This window comes from Neolamprologus brichardi, chromosome 1 (genome assembly GCF_056152115.1).
Source record: "Neolamprologus brichardi isolate AB-2024 chromosome 1, ASM5615211v1, whole genome shotgun sequence".
Classification (NCBI taxonomy): Eukaryota; Metazoa; Chordata; class Actinopteri; order Cichliformes; family Cichlidae; genus Neolamprologus; species Neolamprologus brichardi.
Window position 1 is genome coordinate 27,882,082 of NC_142104.1, and position 20,921 is coordinate 27,903,002.

Below are 20,921 nucleotides of genomic sequence, written 5' to 3' on the forward strand. Positions count from 1 at the left end.
TGTGTCTGAAAGAAAAAATATCAGCCACTACATCAGAATAACAGATTTTAAAATCACCAAATATAAGGACTGGTTATCGGCCTTAAAAAAATCGCACATCATTCAGTCTCTAATTTAAAACTCCATTATTTTAAATATACTCATTAATTAACCCTGGTTTAACCATTTAACCCTAGAGTGGGTTTAGCTGGTTAAAATATAGAACAAATGATAAAAATGGTCATTAATTTTAAAAAAAAAGATGCACAAAAAAGATTTTATTTGACATTTTTCAATCCAGTGCAACCTCCAGAATGCATCTTCTTGGTACATCACGCCTCACATGATATGTTGAAACAAGGCCACTGAGGCAAGCAACTGTTCCTACTTAAGGCACTGCATCAGGAGGCCCTTTATTCTAAAACAATAATCTAATGTAGCCTCATGCCTTATTAGTTTTCCCTCTGGATATCAATCTCAAATTCACCCCTCGAGACTTTGCTATGCTGAATCTGTATCACGGGGTCGTAAGCAAAAGGTTGTTCTGTGTACAGCAGATTGATCTATGAGGCAAAGCACACCAAACACAAATCAGTCTGGTCTTGACCAGCTCTGCCCTTCTTCCTCCACTCATACATGTCATACATGAGAGGATTGTCAGTACATGTCAATGTAAAGTAACAAGTGATTACTATCAGTTATTCTCTCCTTCTAAATAACATCCTTTACCTTTTCCATTTATATAACACAAACCATCCCCTGCTTCTAACCCTACATACATCTATGTGCTGCCTGAATTTTTTTTTTTAAAAAAAAGTAAAAATCTAGCCTTAATACAGACCACATATCTGATCTGATCACACCAAAAGCACTTCAGGTAAAAGGCTCTACTCTTGGGTTTGAAATGGGAGGATTGTTTCTTCAGAGAGCGGTGTCTTCAGAGCCAAAAAGCTTGGTGGCGATGGCCTGGTAGTCAGCCACCGGTGCTTTTCCACCGAAGTCTGAAGGCAGGATGTCTGCATCGAATTCTTTGAGGTAGTTGTCCAATTCATCACCATGAACAAAGACCTGAGGGAAGTTAGAATCAACATTTAAAGATGTAGCTTAGATTTAAAACCAAAAAAAATATAGCTGCTATCAGCTGTGTCCCTTATCTTTACCCTCTCCAGCAGTTTGCTCTTCATGAAGGGTTTAACCACGTTGTAGGTAGTGGTGAAGTACCAAGGCTGGTGAATAACGTGAACTGCCTTGAAACGGGCTGGGAACGAGTCCTGCAGAAAAACACAAAAGAGCCAAAAACTATAGTTTGAGGTTCCACATCAGCTTTCATTCTGAGTCTGTTTGGGCCTGCAGTAGGGGTGGGCGATATAAATGGTATACAGTAGAAACTATATGAATTTGGTCAATGGTAGAGATTTTGACTAGACGCTCTACCATGATAGCGGATGTTGATGGAGTCATCAAGCTGCGCCTGTTTTGGTTGAAAGCATTGCAGCGGCTGCAAGCAATATCATCTGCAAATTATGCTGGGCGACAGTAATAGTGAAGAGACAAATCACCTTTTGGAATATGAGGAAAGCCAAAAACTGCGCTTCCACCACTTCCGTACCATTGAGTTATTAATGCTGAATTCTCTTGCAGCTGCTCTGTTCCCATCTGATTATGTCAGCTGTTCTCCTGACTGAAGTTTGGTCCGTTTACAGCATCCTGCCATGCGATTGCATTTGTCCCTAGTCATCGGGAACCCTCGCGTTACCTTTTATTGAGTGGAAAAAAGTTAGCATTCATCCTCCAGCTTCACTGTGTTTATGTTATGCTAACATAGCTGTGTTGCTAGCAATCACATAACACTTCATTATATACCAGCTAGTCCAACTTCAGCAACCCTACAAACGTCACTGCTGTTTAGTTTTCTGTCTTCATTTATGTTGGAAGTGATAGCAGAGCTGTACGTTTTAAGTCTTTCAGAAATCTCTCAGTCAAAACATGCTATATCATGTTTAGGTGGAAACTAGCGAGCTGACTTCCTGCTAACTTCTAACTCTGTTAAATTTAATAAATTTCTGTTGATGCCTGGATGTTAAACTTAATTGTTACACCTGGTAAAGCAGCAACGCTGATCATTTTATTAAAGATGAAAGAATTTAGACAGTTTTTAACTCTCAGTGATGCCGCTGTGTTCCTTTGACTTTGGGACCTGAAGCAGATGTCGTTTTGGACCCAGATTATTCTGGGGATTATTCCAGATTATAAGGCACACTGTCGATTTTTGAGAAAATTAAAGGATTTTAAATGTGCCTTATAGTGCGGAAAATACGGTATACAGAAGAAGAGAATATATCGCGATATATATCGTTACGGCACATGCTTCAAATTAATAACAATAATAATAATAATAATGATAATAATAATTATAATAACTTTATTTATAAAGCGCTTTCTCACAAAGCGCTGTACAGCTATTTGAAACTAAAAAGATGAATAAATAAAAGCAATAAATAGCAGTACAAGTAAAAACACAATACAAGTTAAAAATAGTAAGAATTTAAAAACTAAAAGCCATAGAATTAAGACATGTAAGATAGGGTGAACAAATGTGTCTTCAGCTTAGTTTTAAAAACCTCCACAGAGCATGCCTACCTAATATCTTGAGGGAGGTTGTTCCACAAGAATGGGGCACGAAAAGAAAAAGCACGCTCTCCAACTGTCTTTTTTCTGGCTCTAGGAACCTTTAGAAGGCCTGAGATCGTAAAGCATGGGATTGAACATAAAGGTGTAAAAGGTCGGAGAGGTATGAAGGTGCCAATCCATTTAAAGCCTTGTAGGTGAGCAGCAGGATCTTAAAATCTGCTCGAACCTGACAAGGTAGCCAGTGAAGAGCTCTCAGTACAGATGTGCTCAAATTTCCCAGTTCTTGTTAAAATACGAGCAGCTGCATTTTGCACCATCTGTAGACCTCTGAAACTTTTCTTTGGAAGCCCAGAAAGAAGAGCGTTACAATAATCAATACGTGAAGACACAAATGCATGGACAAGAACCTGTGCTGTGTCACTTGACAAAACTTATCTGATTCTGGCTATGTTCCTCAAATGATAAAAGGCGGTCTTCGTTATTTAAACAAAGACCGTTAAATTTCATCTTGAAAATTATATGACGATGTCATAAATCGCAGGGACAAGGTAAAAAACTTGGGCGTGTGGTTCGACATGGTGCTCTCCTTCGAGTCTCATGTAAACTCTGTCTTATCAGTAGTTAGGAGCAAGAAATTATCCGATAATGAGCCCCTAATTGCAGATACACAAGATTCTAGTTTAGAGACTTCAGCACAATTTCCAATGGTTAGACGAACATAAAGCTGCAGGTCATCAGCGTAACAATGAAAGGTTACATTAAAAGAACGTGAAAGAACACCAAGAGGCAGTGATATTATACTGTGATGTGGATTTTAGGCCATTTCGCTCAGCCCTAACCTGCAGCATGTCCACCATCTTCTTGAGCTCAGCTGGCTTGATTCCTGAGGCATGCTGCATTGTGAAGCCTTTGAAGTTCTCAATCAGCACAAATCCATTGATCTGGGTCTCGTCATTCTCGAGCAGCTTCTCCAGGATCACGCAGTATGCCCTCAACACCTATTACACGCAAAAGGACATATATTTCACAGAGTACACTTGGATGACTGAGCTGCAGCTGTGCAGGGCTGCTTTTCCGGGTACCTCATCGAAGGTGATCTCCTCCAGGTCCCAGTTGTCGATGTTAAAGAGCAGGACCACGCGGCCATACTTGTCTCTGCTGGGCAGAACCACTGGGTATCCCGCTTCGACTGTGCTGCGGACTGCCTCGGGGGTCATGTTCTCAAAAAGCTCAGGATACTCCTTCCTGAAGCGTACGTAACCTGGAGAACCACAACCAACAGATCAGCTGCATTCTCATTAGTTATTATTAATCCCCATCTCCCTTTCACAGCGTGTCTATCCCGTTTTCCTCCCATCACCACCAGTCGGTCGTGGTAGATGGCTGCTCGTCCCTGTGCCTGGTTCTGGCGGAGGTTTTATCCTGTTAAAAGAGAGTTTTTCCTTCCCACTGTCACCAAGTGCTTGCTCAAAGGGGATTATTGGATTGTTGGGTTTGTAGGGTCTTTACCTTACAATATAAAGTGCCTTGAGTTGACTGTTGTTGTGATTTGGTGCTATATAAATAAAACTGAATTGAATTGAATTCTCTCACTGGATACTAATAACTCACAACCCCACAGTGTACACAGCACTGCATATTTCTGATGCACCCACACAATGATAGTCCTGTCTCAGTGGGGCTCCTGTCCATCTACAAGCAAGGCACCAATTAACCCACAGTAAATGTGTTTATGAGAGAGAGAGAGGGAGACAGAGAGATACAGACAGTCCATCTGGATGTGCATGGATTCCAGTCTCTCACGGAACAACTTTTCTATATTGATGAATGTGCAGGTGTGTATTTTCTGTTTTTGCGGGGATGGAGTATTCCAACAACAGCAGCACAAGATTCAGAAATTCTGGTTCCAGAATTATGCCGATGGTTGAGTTAAGGTTACTAGGTTTAAGATCAGCTCACGGTTTAATGGCATATTACATTATTATATTGATGGAATAATAAATGGGCATCATTTTGACCCAATCTGGTTAGGAAACAGCATTGTGATCATTCGGAGGATTGAAAAAAAGATTCAGAGGTTTTTGTGTGTGCAGTGCAAGTCATAAGGTGTCCTCACTATTGTCGAAATGCTCTTTTTAATTTTAACCCGTTCCCAGAGCAGAGAAGTTCCCAGTAGAACGTGGCGGACTCACAAGTGAAGCAAACCTGCCATCCCATTTGGACACACAAAGAACAGCTTTGTCAGCTCACTCAGAAGAATCTAAAAGCTCCCAATTAATGAACACATGCCCCCCTGCCTCAGCGATGGCCTGGGATTCATGCATACGAGGAGCACAAAAGAGGCCTCACCATCAATTACTGAAGCGCTTGGGTGCCAAAATGATGCAAGCAAAAACTCTCTTTTTTGTCTCTCTACTGTGTGCTTCTTATAAAGTTGTATTTAGTAGGTTGGAAATCACCTTTCATGAGCTCGTGGGCCCTGTCGACATCAAACTTGCGAGCTCTGAGGAAGCGCAGGAACAAAGAGTCGGGTTTGTCCCCAAAGCGCTCCAGGATCAGCTTGGCCAGGCCGTCTCCATCGGCTGCCCTCTCTTTCATCAAGGCTCGCAGGTCCTTCAGTGATGATGCCCGTCTCTCATCTGTCTCATTCAGCTCATCCTTCGCCTGGGAGGGTAACATCAACACGAACCCTGAGCCATCCAAGGACCATATATATGACTCGTGTATTTGCTGCCATTAGAAACTATGCTTACTTTACCTTTTGCACAGTGTGGCCAGGCAGTTTGTGGCACAGCCCAAACACAGGCCCATGATCCTTCACTGTCAAATGCTCCAGCTTTGACCTCATTGCTTGCTCCTCCTCTGACACCATGCGAAAAGTACCAGTCTGCATGACAAAAAATCCACGTTAAAATCCTCCTTTATTGTTTGTGTTTTACCTCATCGTTTCAGGCTTTAGTAGTTTTCAAATAAAAATAAAAGTATGCACTAATTGTGCAAAAAATGGGTCCAAGGACCTGCGGACTCCAAACGATGCATGCCAGTGAACGTTTGGTTAATCTGCTTCACATGATCGCAGAAAGGACTTCTAAAGCCATTTCTTAAAAACAGCTTAAGGACCCATCCCGGAGCCAGCATTTACTGGCACAATAACAATACTAAGCAGCATCATGTGCTGACAGTTAGACCTCAAAGCCCTCTAATGCTTTTAGCCCACACTGAACCACTGAACTGAGGCCAGAAACTGACCTAACTGCCGTAAACAGAGATAAAGTGAGACTGAAGCACTCTGGACTGTTGAACTTACAGTAGCCATGGTTGCAGCGTCTCACAGCAGCGACGCTAAAACTGTGGAGGAAGAAGATTTGGCACAAACAGAACGTGACCACATTCACCAAAAAGAAACCATGCAGACGCTCTTTCAATTAATGATGTATGACATAATCTGAGAACTACACAAATACAACATCACCAGGAGGAAGCAATAGCATTCAAAATGAAGAGGTGGGTCTTTAATATATTGTATTGCTCATTAAGCAGCTTGACTGAAAGCATTTTTTAATTGAAAAGTTAATAAATATATATATATATATATATATAAACAATTGGCTTAAATAGTTTCAATTCTGTATAAAGCCAAATAATTTTTATAATTGAGTTGAAGCTCTTTAACCAAGAATCATGACACAGGTGCTGAAGTTTCTCTTCAGTGAGTGTTTTAGGCTCTTTAGAGAGCAAAATTCAAACCTAATTGCAGTGCAGCAAACAATAGAAGAAACTTAGCACAAATGCATAAACCCTTCATTTAAACTATGAAAGACGTATTAATCAAAGTAAAAAACAAGGTTTCTGTCAATTGACATCAAAGCAAAAATATTTTGTTTTTAACGTGATTTTTAGTTACTACACAAAATATGATACAAATATCCTCAAAGTGCTCATATATTATTTGTCTGTGTTTATCTGTCTATCGACTGATTTAGAGCTGAGCAGCCTTACCTCGAGCAGACAGGATCAGAGACCTACAGCGAGTGGCAGAGGAGACAGCAGGGACAGAGAGGACCACGAGGGGAGGAGTTACTGGAAGAAAAAACACTCAAAGTAGGATTAAAATGACACAGTGGATTACGACAGGTGGCTAATCTAGATGATGCAAACTGCGATGCAAAGCGTGAGCTGGGATGGAGTCCCATGGTGCCAAAATGAAACATGCAAGACAAAGAATAGAATTTGTTTTAAATGAAATTAAAAAGTGAAATTTTATTTATTTATTTTTTTTTAATTGTATGAAAAAAGATTTATTAAACAGGTATATGGCTCAGCTTCTTTTCTTTTTTTGCTCTTGATGTACATACAAATATACAAAAGAGCCATCCATCCGTTTTCTTCTGCTGATCTAAATCAGCGCTGTGGGTGGGGCTGGAGCCTGGTCTGGCTTTAGGAATCAAGCTTAGGAACTTCTTGCTGTGAGGTGACCACTGCGCTGCCCTCAAAATCAGAATAAAAGAAACCCTTTCATTGAGAAAACACATGAATTAAACAAAGTGGTGTGTTTTTTGTTTTGCACCTTAGAACCACCAGTTCTTATTAGCACTTATTTCCACATTCTCATGAAATATGCATTTTACTATCACTGATGTAGGAGAAATCCCACCTTTCATGTCACATGTGCTGTTAACCCAGCACATGTGACATGAAAGGTGGGATTGTCATATGAGCGAGAGGACCATTAGCTATTCCTTTATGCACATTCTTTGAAATCCTCCTCAGAGGGGATCATTTGTTTTGGGTCCCACATTATGGATTACTTATCCATGACTGCACAATATCAGACAAACTGGCCTCTCTTTTAGTTCCTCTCACTAATTGCAGGAAGTGAGAATCCATGTTTTGCTTTATTTCTTTTAGTTTCTTTTATTGGTTGTTCAGTCTAGCTGACCGTGAGTGACCTTAATACCACTAAGCATTTGTAGTTACTTTGACATATGTTTGATATGAAATTTGTTATGTTCCCTTTAGTATGATTTGTGAGTTCATGAGCACCCCCTAATATTTTATCATCTAACTGCCATTGTCTGGTCAAAACATTCGTGTCAGTTTTTTGTGTACTACTTATGAAATGCCAGTGCAGTAACTCATTAAAATAGATGTTGAATTGGTTAAAAATGTAATTAGTCTAACTAGGTGATTTGTTAATTGATCATAAGTGTAAGCAGGAGAGAATGCAGACTTTACACGTATATGTTTACGTGTTTGTGTCTTAACGTAGATGTGTATCTGTTTTAAGGTTGTTCGTTTGTCTTTAGTTTAAGCTTTTAAAGACTGCCAGCCATTAGTTTCTATTCCCCATTCTTTTTCTCTTCCCTTGTTTTGTCTTTAAGACAGATGACATAAAACTACGGAACAGAACGAATCCTGGTGGAGAGGCTGAGTACGGACAAGGAGGGAACTACTTGAATTCCACTCAACTGAAGATCAAGATCAGTTTCCTTAAAAGTAAGCTTCCTGAGCTCTCCCTGCTCGTTCAGTATTAGAGTCAAAGGTTCTTATGACACTCAAGGCAAACATAGCTGGCGTAATGTTAGCTTATAACCTGTGCTTGTTGGGTTTTTTTCAGCTGGCTTGTTGTCAGCTTTTCAGAGTGGGGACGGTCGCACTTCTATTCTGTTGACAATATCAAAATTGAGACCATATCAATTTGACATGCTTTTTATGTATGTGAGCAGAAACATGCTAGTTTCTGCTCACATACATAAAATGTAATTAGTCAGAACCAGGATGTCCAGCTCGGCCACTGTATTCAAGATGGCGGGCAACATAGCGGTTTCCAATAACTGGCCTGCTCTTATGCATTTTTAATGGATTATTACCAAGTTTATGTGAACGCATCAGTTTGTTGGAAGACGTAAATACACACAAATCGATCTATATTTCTTAGTAAAACATTCTTTTTTTTTTTAAAATCACATAAGGTTGAAACAATGATCGACTGTATCTAATGGCGGGATGAGTCATATGACATTTCTCACCTAAATCTTTTTCCTTTTTTTTAAATGGCAACAATCTTTGAAATGTGGTGTGCATTCAAAAAAAAAATGTCTGTGCAATTATAAAAAAAAAACCAAATCATGTTTTATACGTGGTTTGTGACATTGTGCTTCCTAAGACCAAGTTGTGCCATCGCAGCATGAAAAAGGAGAGCATTTTAGGTACTTAGGATGTAATCTGCATGTCGACGAGACAAAATGGGAGTATTCAATGGCATTACTGTAAGGAGGTTAATGAGGTATGGGTAAACCGTCCACCCCACACTAAAGCTTGATGCTCTGCCGGGTCTCCTTCCTCCACACACTGAGGCCTCTGTGATCTAGAACTGGCAGGCTTACTGTGTCATTGTTCGTCTATCAGAGGCTCTCATTAGTGATTTTCTTTCTGTTTTTTGAATAAGCTCTTATTGCCTTACAGAGGCAGTCAGGGGTTAACCACTCCTCCATGTATCACATCGGATGTGGCTATGTTTGTTTTTTGTTCTTGTCTCTGGGTTAGAGTAAAGTTCAAAGATGCGAAGGAATTCCTGTCAGTTATGTCACCCTGCAAGCCAACAAGCAGGACTCTGTGACCACAAATCTAATAAAGAAGACTTTCGAGCTGTTTTACTGTTTCAGTGCACTCTGACCACCTCTGAAGTGTGAAGTATACTGTGCATCCTTTTACAGTGCAGAGTTCTCCTGGCATTCATGTGGATTTTACTTTGTAGACCTTCACAACATAGCTGCCACTCCCTGACAGTGCACCACACGACACTGCAAGTAGTAGAGGCACTGCCAACATTTGGGGGCACAAAAGGGACTTACACTATAGTAAGTGGATGCTTTTAACATTGTGGACAACAGAAGTAAAATGTATTCAGTGTAAGGGAATTATTAGGGCAAAATCGACAGTGTATTAAAGATTTCAGGAAACGAAGATGATGTACTACAAATTAAATGCTAAAAGTAAAATTATTTATTCAAGATCTTCAGTCAGCCAGCATACAACTTCGATATCACTGTTTCTATTAATTAGACCATTATTTAGACCGTGTCCTTGATCCAACACAGCTGATTCAAATGGCTAAATGATCTCCACAACACGTTTTGTAGTTCTCCAGAGGCCTGGTAATGAACTAATCATTTGATTCAGGTGTGTTGACTCAGGGTGAGATCTGAAACGAGCAGGACACCGGCCCTCAAGGCCTGGAGTTCCCCACCCCAATTTAGACCCTGGTTGTTCCACACTAAATTACTACTTAAAAAGAAAATTAAGTGAGGTGACCAGCGTGTTTTCAAATGTTAAAATACCTTCTTGAAATGTTGCCTTCGTGTGCCTACACGTAATCACTAAATGGTATTCCTAAAAACTTAAATTTAAGTCTCTTATTTCTGTCTGTTTGGTATGCTGTCCATTTTGGATGAGGCTATTAGACAGAGGATCAACACTCCCACCAAGTGGCTCCAGTAATCTGCTGCCAAATGCAATCAAACCCCCAAACACACCACGCAACATTTTAAAAACCCAATTTGTTAAGTTAAATATTGACATCGGACTTGTTTTTCTTTCACCTGCTCCCTTTAGAGGTCACCACAGGACATCATTTGCCCGTAGCCATACCACATCCCTGCAATCATGAACCCTCTCTGCGATCTTCCTCTTTTAAAAATTCTTCCTCTTTTCACATCCCACTCATAAATGAAGGAATCTCTGTACGTGTGTTAGTTCCATTACTTTAAATATGCCTTATTTATTTTGCAGTTTTTGGTTTGAAGTCAGGGAATGATGACATTTGGGGTTCATGTGTGAGATCGCGTGAGAGTGAAAGTGGACGATGAGACGATCAGAGAGCTCCGTTGTAAACAACAACAACAACAACAACAACAATGAAAGAACCAGCACTTGCACTCATTTTTTAAAGTTCCCTTTTACTTTGAAAAGGTTAACAAAAAGCAGTCGTGTTTCTCATGAAAAGAATGACCATAAGGCACAAAACATACATGTAGTTTGCTTATAAAAAGACAGTCAAGGTTTTCAAATGATTTTTATATGTTAGAGTGCAAACTGGGTGATGTTGTGCTAAAGAAAAGGAGTGGCTTTTATTTCTTTGGCTAACCAAAGGTGACATTAAAAAATAAAAATAAAAAAGGCGAGGCATGTGACATGTCATGTCATTATAACACTTTTTTTGATGACAGTGTCCTTTTCATGCCAATCAAATTTACACTTCCTGCTTTTTGCACGTATGTGGAGTCAGAAGATTACACAAGAGATACTTCACTGCTTAAATATAACAGTCAGTACTTGGGGTGTAAGCAGGCTGAAATATGGTACTTTAAACGAGACCTGCAACCCTTTTTAAAATAGTAGTGATGCATCATCTTTTCAGTAATAAGAAATAAAATAAGATAGTATTAAGAACAATATGTAAGAACTTACTAAAATCACTGGAAAAACAACATTTAGTAAACAAGACCAGGTAAGTGAAAAACCAGTTTACAAAGCCCAAATACCCAACTGAGCCAACTGAAAAGAACAACATGCGTGAAACAAAAGTAAAGAAACAATCAGTGCATTTCGGAAAGAAGTAACTGTCAGACTTGCGATTTATAAATATTAAAGCTCTGGAGGCACCAGGCATAGTGATTGAATGAATTAAAAGAGGTCATATTTATAGACTGCCCCTTCGTTTCAGTGGTGATGTGCATATCCTGAAAGTTCAGAGGCAATGGTTCGTTCTGCATGCATTTCAAAATAACATCAGTGATGAACTCAACAAATGCAGCACTGCAGTCAGTAGTTCATCTTTACGGAGGACCAAAACTGCCCAAATCAAAAACCGATATACAAATAAATGATATATAAACAAATGTATATCATTTATAAAATGTGACAGAAACACAATCCAGTCACAGGTTTGGACAAACTTTTGACTGATTTAATTTAATTTGCATCTGTATTTATTTACCTTTGTATTAATAATCTTTTTTAATTTAATTTTTACCAGGGATATTTCCGTTTTATTATAAACTAATCATTCATTTTTTAAAAATTCATATTTATTTATTGTTATGTTTTATTTTCCCTCTCACACAACAACTCCCAGTACCAATTCTCCCTTGAAAATCCATGTTTAAGCATAAATGCATAAAACACTTAAAAATATGTAATAAATAAATGCCAACACATGATTTAGTTGGGGGGGGCGGGTTAAATAAAACACAAATATGTGACCATATGGAAGCACTCTTGAAAAAGTACATTAAAATAAAAACATTGGTGAATTACCACAAAGTTAAATACAGATGCAAATTAGAACGGAAATATTAGGATGTCTCACATTTTAGAAACACGTTAGCCTACAATTATTTTTAATACTATTTGATGTATTTTATAGCATTTGTTGACATTGATTCTTCATGTCTTGGTCCTCTGTATTTCAATATGTAATACTGTAAAAGTTCAAATGTAAAGGAAAGCAATAAAATGCCAAATGTTGTCACGCTCCTTTGAAATGAACGACTCCAGGAGTAGGTGTAACCCTGTGGCAGCAAAGCTACGTCTTCCTTCAAGTTTCTCTCTGTGTACCAAAGTGAAGTGACTCTGTGGGAGCTGTACAACAGATGCAAGGGATATCCTGACAGCAATGTCAGCCGAAAGTGACGAAATGTCAGTTTCAACCCAAAAATGTCAAACCTGCCATGATGGTGAAGCCGAACAGGATGAACATCACCTTAAGGAGCTGATTCCCGGGGGAATTCAGCTCATGCGGGAGAATCTCCAGGAAAGTGATGTAAACAAACGTGCCTGCAGCGAGCCCCTCCAGCACGGCCTGGATCAGAGGTCCGGCTGTCAGCTGAGCCTCCATCACACCGATGCCGATGGCGATGCCTAAAGGAGACATCAAGGCAAACACTACGATGTAAGCGGCAACCCACAGTGGGTGAACTGTGCTCTGGACCAGCTTCACAGACAGGCTGAACACGATGATGCTCTTATGAACAAGAATAGCGATGCAGATCTCCAGTACCTGGAAAAAATAAAGACATTTTGCGTATATTTAGATTTACTTTGTGTTATAAAGCTGTAATTACAATGAAACAAACAACAGCATGTAGATGACTAGGTGTACTAAGGCTGGGGCTAAATTATAGAAGTTTAATGGTATCAGGAATTATGTCATTATTAAAAGGAATCTATTCTGTGACATGTTTTAATTATTATGTGTTTAGTTCTAACAAATTCACCAGCTGCCAGAGAAGAAGCCGTTTTATAAAACACAAATTTATGACAGCTGCTGTAATGGGCTCCGATAAGTGTTTCAGTTATTTTACAGAGTAATATGAAATTAATTTAGTGAGTGGTACAACAAATTATTTTTTCCTGTGAGTAATTGAGTAATGCAGTCCATTACTTTTAATAAAAGTGTTCTGTGTAGTATGTGTAATAATGACTGTGAGTCACGACTCCAACACTGATCACAGGAAAGAGGGGGAATACCTCAACAAACATGCACAAACATTTGACCCACAGCATGCAATAAATTTGTGTGAATGTAATTTGCTTTTTGCAGCTTAGCAATGGTGGTGACTCTGAAAATGGAGCCAATAACAACCCAGCGAGAATCAATGAGGAACTGAATCGATATATTCTAATCAATTCCCATTCCCAGCAGAGTATTGTGCAAAAGTCTTAAGCCATCCCGGGGACTTACTGAAACGTCCAAACATACATGCAAATACAACATATTTATATAATTGTAAGGAGTTTGAACATCTATTTGTGATATAACCAACGTTACTCTTTTGTTTTGTTGTTGTTCTTTTTTAAGCATAAAGGAGACAGCCTGCTGAGAAATGCTCTTTGGAAATCACCTTGGTGGTGAAAAAAACGATATAATGTCAAACTGTGTTATCTTTGGCAACAAATCACACGTTTATACAACAGACTGCTGGTAACAAAGTGCCTAAAGATACAATTAAAATTGGTTCTTTGATAAGTTTATGCTTGAATGATTCATATGCCAGTGTTAAGTGGCTTAACAAAAAATAAACATTGTACTGAAAATGGTCAGGTACAGGGAGTTTACCGAAAATGGGTGAAAAAGCAGCCAATGTCCAAAGAAACAGAAAAAGTGTTAGAAAGCTTGGAGAGCTGTTGCTCTAGACCAGAGCAAAATATAAAGAAACTGGGGTTTACTCAAGACTCTTGTACAGTACAGGTACATTTTATGTAATGTATATATTGTTCTCAGTTGTAAAGTACAGCTGAACACACACATCACATTTTCATGTGAGTGAAAGATGCTGACTGAAATTCTGCTAAAGCTGCTTGTGCTGTCATTCGATCAGTAGAAATAAATCCGACTCATTTTGCTGCCAGAGTTTTCTGAAGCTCTGAACTGAAACTTGCTCTGCGAATATGACTCCAACTTCACCTGAGCAGTACTTTCCCAAACAAATGCTGACAAGGGTGTGACACGTAGCAAGAGAGAGGTGCCATTACGGTCCTTTAAAAGTTTGTGTGGATTAAGATAATTTTTTAAAAAAAGAGCGAGCGATCACAGTTAACGTCGGGTGATTTGGTCTGTCTTACCTTCGAGTCAGTGCTTTGCAGGCCAATAGCAAGACCCTCAAAAACTGAATGGAGTGAGAGAGACAGGAAGAGCATGAAGGAACGAAAGGAGGAGTGAGCCTGTAAGTCTACATGAACGTGGTGGCCGCTGCTCTCCAGATCACGGGCTGTGGCTAGCCCGTGGCCGTGCCCATGGTCATGCAAAAGGGGCGCCCTCTCCTCACGAGCCCCTCTCATCTCCCGGAAGCTCTGGACAATCTTCTCCAGTATGAGGACCATGAAGAAGCCGGCAGCTATGATGAACTCTGGAAGGGGAAAGGGGGTCTTTTTAAGACCAGATACAGAGATTCAACAGTTAGCAGGGTCACTGTGGTAAAATCAAGAATTAGTGAATAGATGTTTAACACAGGCAGAAAATAGTAGACAGGATATCTACTGTAGAAGATGAAAATAGATGAAATAGAAAATATCAGCATTAATAGAAGTAATAGTATTTCGAGCTATAACAAACACTATTTCACTCTTACGGTTTCACATGACTGTGAAGCAAATATGTTTGAATTGTGGACCACAACTACTTTGAATAGGTGACAATCTGAAAATCTGAGGTTGTTCATGCAAAAAAATAATATTAATTGGGAATACAGATCAATGCATTGTAAATATATGATATATTATCTTATATCATATTGTTTCCTTTATGAGTTCGTCTAAATCATTATTCCGAGATACCTCCACCTCCCGAGCATCCAGCACTGTGCCAATGTCTGACAGATAATCCGGAATGATGTCGAGCAGACATGCTGCCAGGAAAACCCCACCAGCAAAGCAGCTGATCAAACTGAGAACCGTGCGATGAATATCTGCAAACAGGAAGACAAACCATGCTTTATGTTTCAGCACAAACAGCAGTAAAACCTTGTCCTATATAATGCCTTTTTTATTGGTTTATTTAGCCTTCTATAACCAGGAAACCCAATGGAGATCAAATTTCTTTCACAACAGAGGCCTAGCCAGATGGCAGTCTGTATTACTCCCCTAGCTCTACTAGCTTATATGTTGATTTCTTTTATTAGAACGTAACAGATAAAAAGCCTATGGGGGTCATGCTACTGGCTAGTATGCAAAATGTATTGCTGGGAATCTAATAAACTATGACCTGTCACTGAAACATACTGTTTACAAATAAAGAACACTGACAATGATGACATCATTTTTGAACACAGGAGGGGTCGGGCTCTTGTTAAATCACTACTAGCCTTTAGCTTCATCTGACCGTTCAGTAGAAAACCTAAATCTGAAAGATTAATGGTATATGTGCAACTTTAAATCACGGGATTTCCCTCCACCCTTTGAATTGTTGGAACATCATGTGACACATGCCTGTTCATGCTCATGAGCAAAGATGACTCAAAAGAGTACTCCAGCAGCAATACGCCAGAATTGATGCTTTCACTTCCTTGTGTGAAAGCCGAACTTAACTCATCTCTATAACACAGTTTTTTAAAAAATCATATTTTCACTTTTGTGTTCTAGAAATGTGACATCAAAGTTTTAACCTTCAGGATTTTCACAGCTATCAGGTGACTGAAGCCAGAGGTCAGAGGATGGTTCACTTGATTGTACAGATTAACCCTTTAGACTGACATAAATGACTGCTGTGATATTAGAAATAATAAACAGTCAAAATGTAGACATTAAAATATCTACAGCATTATCTTGCCCTCCACGTGTGAGACCCACCCTGTTTTTCAACACTTATGCTGCGCATGTTCAGTTTCCAGGACCCGGCTAAAAAAAACAAATGCAGCACTTAAAACATTATCAGCGAGGTGATATGTGATCATGTGATCCACTGGACGCTACAACGGTGAAACCATTGAGCTCCTGTAACTGGGCTTTTCTGAAGCTACACTAAACTTCGTTTACATTTCTTGCAAATTAAGGTTTCTGCCTCTATCTGTAAATGGCAGCAAATCGCAAAAGAGGCAGGAATACCTGACAGGAATGAGCCACTTCTGTTTAGCTCGGCATTGGTGTCATCGAGACGCAACTAACAGAGAACAAGTAATATTAATAATTTGTTCCCCCTTTCCGCATTTTTGAGCTGAGATTGGTGAGATCTCAGTATTTGAAAATCACATTATAGCAGTCACATATTTTATCCTCTCAAATACAGATACTGCTGCTATTAGCAGCTGCTTATGCCATTCCTTTTTCATATTAGTGTGTACCAACCTGTCCCATTTGTCTCTCTGAACCATTTGATCCGAGCGGGGATAAATCCAAAAAGAAGAGTTAGGAGCAACAACCCGATCAGAGCGCCGATTTTCACCTGGAACAGATACTCCATCGTGTAGCGTTTAGTGTCAGTTCAGGACTGAGGTACAAATATTAGGTTAACATCGGCGCAAGACGACGAGCAAGTTCCAACTAAAGAATCTGACAAACGAGTCGCCGCTGCCGGAGGGTTGTTATTTAGACAAGAGCAGGCTAGTGATGGGTCGTTCGCGAACGAAATGGCTCTTAGAGCCGACTCTTTGACGTGAACGATGCGAGCCGGCTCCTTATCGCGAGCCGTCACGTGGGTTTTTTCTTCTTCTTTCTCTCACTCTCTCGCACTTTTTTTCTGCTTCACTCAGCACGCGAGCCTTGTGCTTTACGCTGGGCAGAGGGGGGAGGGGCGGTAGTTACACTCAGTAGCACAGTAGAACAGAGCCAGAGGGAGAGAAAGAAAGCCAGGGACAACAACGTCACATTAGAAAGGTATAGTAATCATCCACAACTATTTTCAGTTGCAGATGATAAAGGATTCAGAAAGTTTATTCATGCAGGTCCATATGACAGAGAATATGCATGTTCTTTTTGTTTTCATATTTTAATTTATATTTAATTGTGTTGTGGTTTGCAGTGTTTTGTGTTGTTTCACTTTAAATTTGTAAAAGGAAAAAGCTGAAAATTGAAATAGTTAAAAGTTGAAATGTGAATAGTTGATTTTTGTATTATGATTTATTTATTACATTTTATGTGGAGTGAATAAATAAAAGTATATTTACGGTGGCCCCTACAGACAAAGCACATACAAACTTCAAATCACGTATGAACTCTGAAGCACGTACAAACTCCAAAACACGTACAAACACGTAAAAACTCCCAAGCACGTAAAAACTCCCAAGCACATAAAAACTCAAAACACGTACAAAAGACAACAGAAGTGCTCCAGGATGTTAGGGCGCAGTGTTGCGCTTTTGTTACCTAGTGGCTAAACAAGCCAGCAAGTACCAACGACCGGATTTGGTGTGTGGTAATAACAGGTAAATGAACTTTTTTTTTTTAATTATTTGAACATATATGAGTGCCTGTGTATAAATACACAAACAATACACACATGCTTTCAATTGTGTAATTTAAGTGATCTAGTAGCTCTGCTTTGGAAGTTCAGTTCATGCTAGAAATGTGTGTTGGAGTTTGTACGTGTTTTGTCTCTAGGGGCCACTGCATATATTTATATATAAACATATATAAATAAAACCACTTTTTATTACATTAGTAATTCCTTTTGTGCATAATTTTATATTATTGTTAATAATAAATTAAAGCAACAAAACAACTTGAAGAGTCGGTTCGGAGCCGAAAGAGCCGGCTCTTTTTAGTGAGTCGAACCGAAAGATCCGGGTCTCTAAAAAGAGCCGGAAATCCCATCGCTAGAGCAGGCTACGAGTACCGTGAAGGGACAAAAGTGCCGTAGCTAAAAACAAATGAGGAAAAAAAGCGAATTTTTAGTCTTTACTATTTTATAGTAACAATGCTTCTGTAATAATGATTTTAATGCTGCTACCAAAATCTCAACCTCTACTGCTACCACTAACAACAACAACAACATTATTATTATTGTTGTAGTTATTATTATTATTATTATTATTATTATTATTATTATTATTAATAATAATAATAATAATAATAATAATAATAATAATAATAATAATAATAATAATAACAATAAAAAATCCAAGTCCTGCTTAATAATAAAACCTTTGCCAAAAACTATATATACAAAATCCCACTTTGAATATCTTAGAATCACTGTGGTTGAATTTTTTTTCTATTACTTTTAATAGATCAAAGCTATTTCTTGTTAAAATTTTAAACTGTGGTTGTGCTGCTAACTGCTAAACGTTAGGGAGAAACAGACCAACTGTGTGGGGTGATGGAGCACATCTTCAACCTAAACCTGAGGCTGGGGAGAGTTCCACAGCTCTGGAAAACCCTTCTGTGTTGTACCAGTGCCAAAGACTCTACGTCCGAAGGCTCTGACATCCCACCTGATGCAGACCCTGGAGCGGCTGGTCCTAGCTCAGCTTCGGCCTCTGGTGAGCTCATCACTGGACCCACTTCAGTTTGCCTACCAACCTGGCATTGGAGTGGATGATGCTGTCACTCACCTTCCACATCATTCCGTCTCTCAGCTGGAGACTGCTGGGAGCATTGTGAGAATCATGTTCTTTGATTTCTCCAGTGCTTTCAACACCCTTCTTCCCACAGTTCTGAAGGAGAGCTGGAGAACACAGTAGTGGACCATCACCTCATGTCATGGATACTGGGTCTACCTCACCGACCGACCACAGTACATGAGAACTCAGAGCTGTGTGTCACACAGGGTCGCCTCCAGTACAGGGGCCCCACAGGGAATGTTTTTGGCTCTGTTACTCTTCACCATCTACACTGCAGACTTCTCCCACAACTCCACCCAGTGCTTCCTTCAGAAGTTCTCTGATGACTCTGCAGTAGTCGGCCTCATCACTGATGGGGACGACAGGGAGTACAGAGAACTGACCCAAGACTCTGTGGACTGGTGCCAGCAGAACTACCTCCAGATCAACACTAGAAAAACCAAGGAGCTGGTGTTAGACTTCTGCAGGCACAAACATCCTCCACTGCAACCACTAAACAACATTCAAGGTATGGACATTGAGGCTGTGGGTAGCTACAGGTACCTTGGTGTTGAACAATAAACTGGCCAGACTCATAATTCAGATGCCTTCTACAAGAAAGGGCAGAGCAGGCTGTACCTGCTGCGGAGGCTCAGGTCTTTTGGAGTGAAGGGCCCACTCCTGAAGACCTTTTATGACTCTGTGGTGGCCTCAGCCATCTTTTACGGTGTGGTCCGCTGGGGCAGCAGCATCTCTGCTGGGGACAGGAAGAGACTGAACAGGGTGAGCCGGAGGGCCAGCTCTGTTCTAGGATGCTCTCTGGACCCAGTGGAGGTGCTGAGTGACAGAAGAATGGTGGCTAAGCTGTTATTTCTGTTGGACAACATCTCCCACCCCATGCAGGAGACCCTGACAGCACTGTGGCATTTTAAACCATGACATTAAATTCTAGAAAGAAAAAAATCATATTACCCTAAAAAAGAAATTATATCCTTACCCCATAAAAACCAAATACAATAGTTGAATAGCAAAACTATTCTAAACATTTCTGCTTTAAATGTATTTATTCATTTATTTATTTATTTAGTGCGACTTCTAGAAATGGCCAGCAGATGGAACCCCGTGTCCATGGTTCGCAACTCACTTTCAACTACAGGAAGGAGGTTTGGCACTCGAAGAATCCAAATTAGTTGGAGAATTCAGGAACAGCTAGGCTGGTGGAAGAATAACTTCCAAAGAGAAAAATAAAACATTTTGGGGAAAGTTCATCCAACTATTAAAATTGTGTTTTTTGTTTTGTTTTGGGGTTGTTGTTTTTGTAGCTGTTTTTTTTTTTAGCTAATTTGACACTCACTTGCCACTTAATTGGTATAATATCTGTTCAACTGCTCATTAATGTAATATCTAATCACCTAAACAAAGGGCAGCAACTCGGTAAAGACAACCTGCTGAAATTCAAACTGAGTATCAGTATGATGAAAAAAGATGATTTAAGTGAGTGAACCTGACATGACTATTGGTGCTGGAGGGGCTGGACAGAGTATTTCAGAAACTGCTGATCTAATGGGATTGACAAAGCATGGCCTGAAAAAGAGAAATATCCAATGAGCAGCAGTTCTGAGGACAAAAATGCAGCCACTTGTTATAGCCAAGGTATGCAGAAGAGCATCTGTGGACACACAACATGTCGAACCTTGAAGCAGATGTGCTACAGCAGCAGAAGACCGCACCGAGTGCCACAGGAAACCAAGGCTGTAATTCATATGGACTCACTAACTGAACAACAGGAGAGTGGAAACGAGTCTGATCTCAGGAGTCTCTATTTCTGCTGCAATGGATGAACCAATCTGTGTGACACTATCACATCAACATGAACCAAAATCTCAGAGAAATCAGCACCTTGTGGAATCTGTGCCATGAAGAATTAAAGAGGCGCTGAAAGTAAGAGGGTCCAACCCAGTGCTGCTGAAATGTATCTACTAAAGTGGCTGGTGAGAGAATGTGACTTGGACTTTCTATCACTATTATTGTCAATATTATTTTATAGTATTGTTCTGTTTATTTATATCCTGGTGCTAAACTAATTTCCCCTTGTGGGACAATAAAGAAATTTAATTGAATTGAATTGATGTTTTTTTAATTAAAAAAAAAACAATCAAAAAAGTTTTTTTGTCCCGACGATCATTTAAATTAAAGCTAATTTATACAGTTGTTCATAAGTTGTCCAGTTTAGTAACCTACTGTGTTTGAAGACAGCTGCCAAATAATGAGACTTGC

The 20,921-nt window shown here is 39.6% G+C and overlaps 2 protein-coding genes across 2 annotated transcripts; both read right to left on the reverse strand.

Annotated features, from left to right (window-relative positions):
* Positions 1-695: 695 nt before the first annotated feature.
* On the reverse strand, positions 696-6,677 carry rlbp1a (retinaldehyde binding protein 1a). The gene is made up of 8 exons (XM_087844681.1): positions 6,610-6,677; positions 5,918-5,958; positions 5,369-5,497; positions 5,070-5,274; positions 3,693-3,871; positions 3,450-3,608; positions 1,140-1,250; positions 696-1,047 (listed from the first exon to the last, which is right to left on the reverse strand). Exons 2-8 carry the CDS (start codon positions 5,924-5,926, stop codon positions 901-903), a joined length of 939 nt encoding a protein of 312 aa, XP_087700807.1. The 5' UTR covers positions 5,927-5,958; positions 6,610-6,677; the 3' UTR covers positions 696-900.
* A 3,873-nt stretch (positions 6,678-10,550) lies between these two features.
* slc39a1 (solute carrier family 39 member 1) lies at positions 10,551-16,753 on the reverse strand. The gene is made up of 4 exons (XM_006793895.2): positions 16,453-16,753; positions 14,947-15,077; positions 14,236-14,538; positions 10,551-12,670 (listed from the first exon to the last, which is right to left on the reverse strand). Exons 1-4 carry the CDS (start codon positions 16,565-16,567, stop codon positions 12,317-12,319), a joined length of 903 nt encoding a protein of 300 aa, XP_006793958.1. The 5' UTR covers positions 16,568-16,753; the 3' UTR covers positions 10,551-12,316.
* Positions 16,754-20,921: the final 4,168 nt, after the last annotated feature.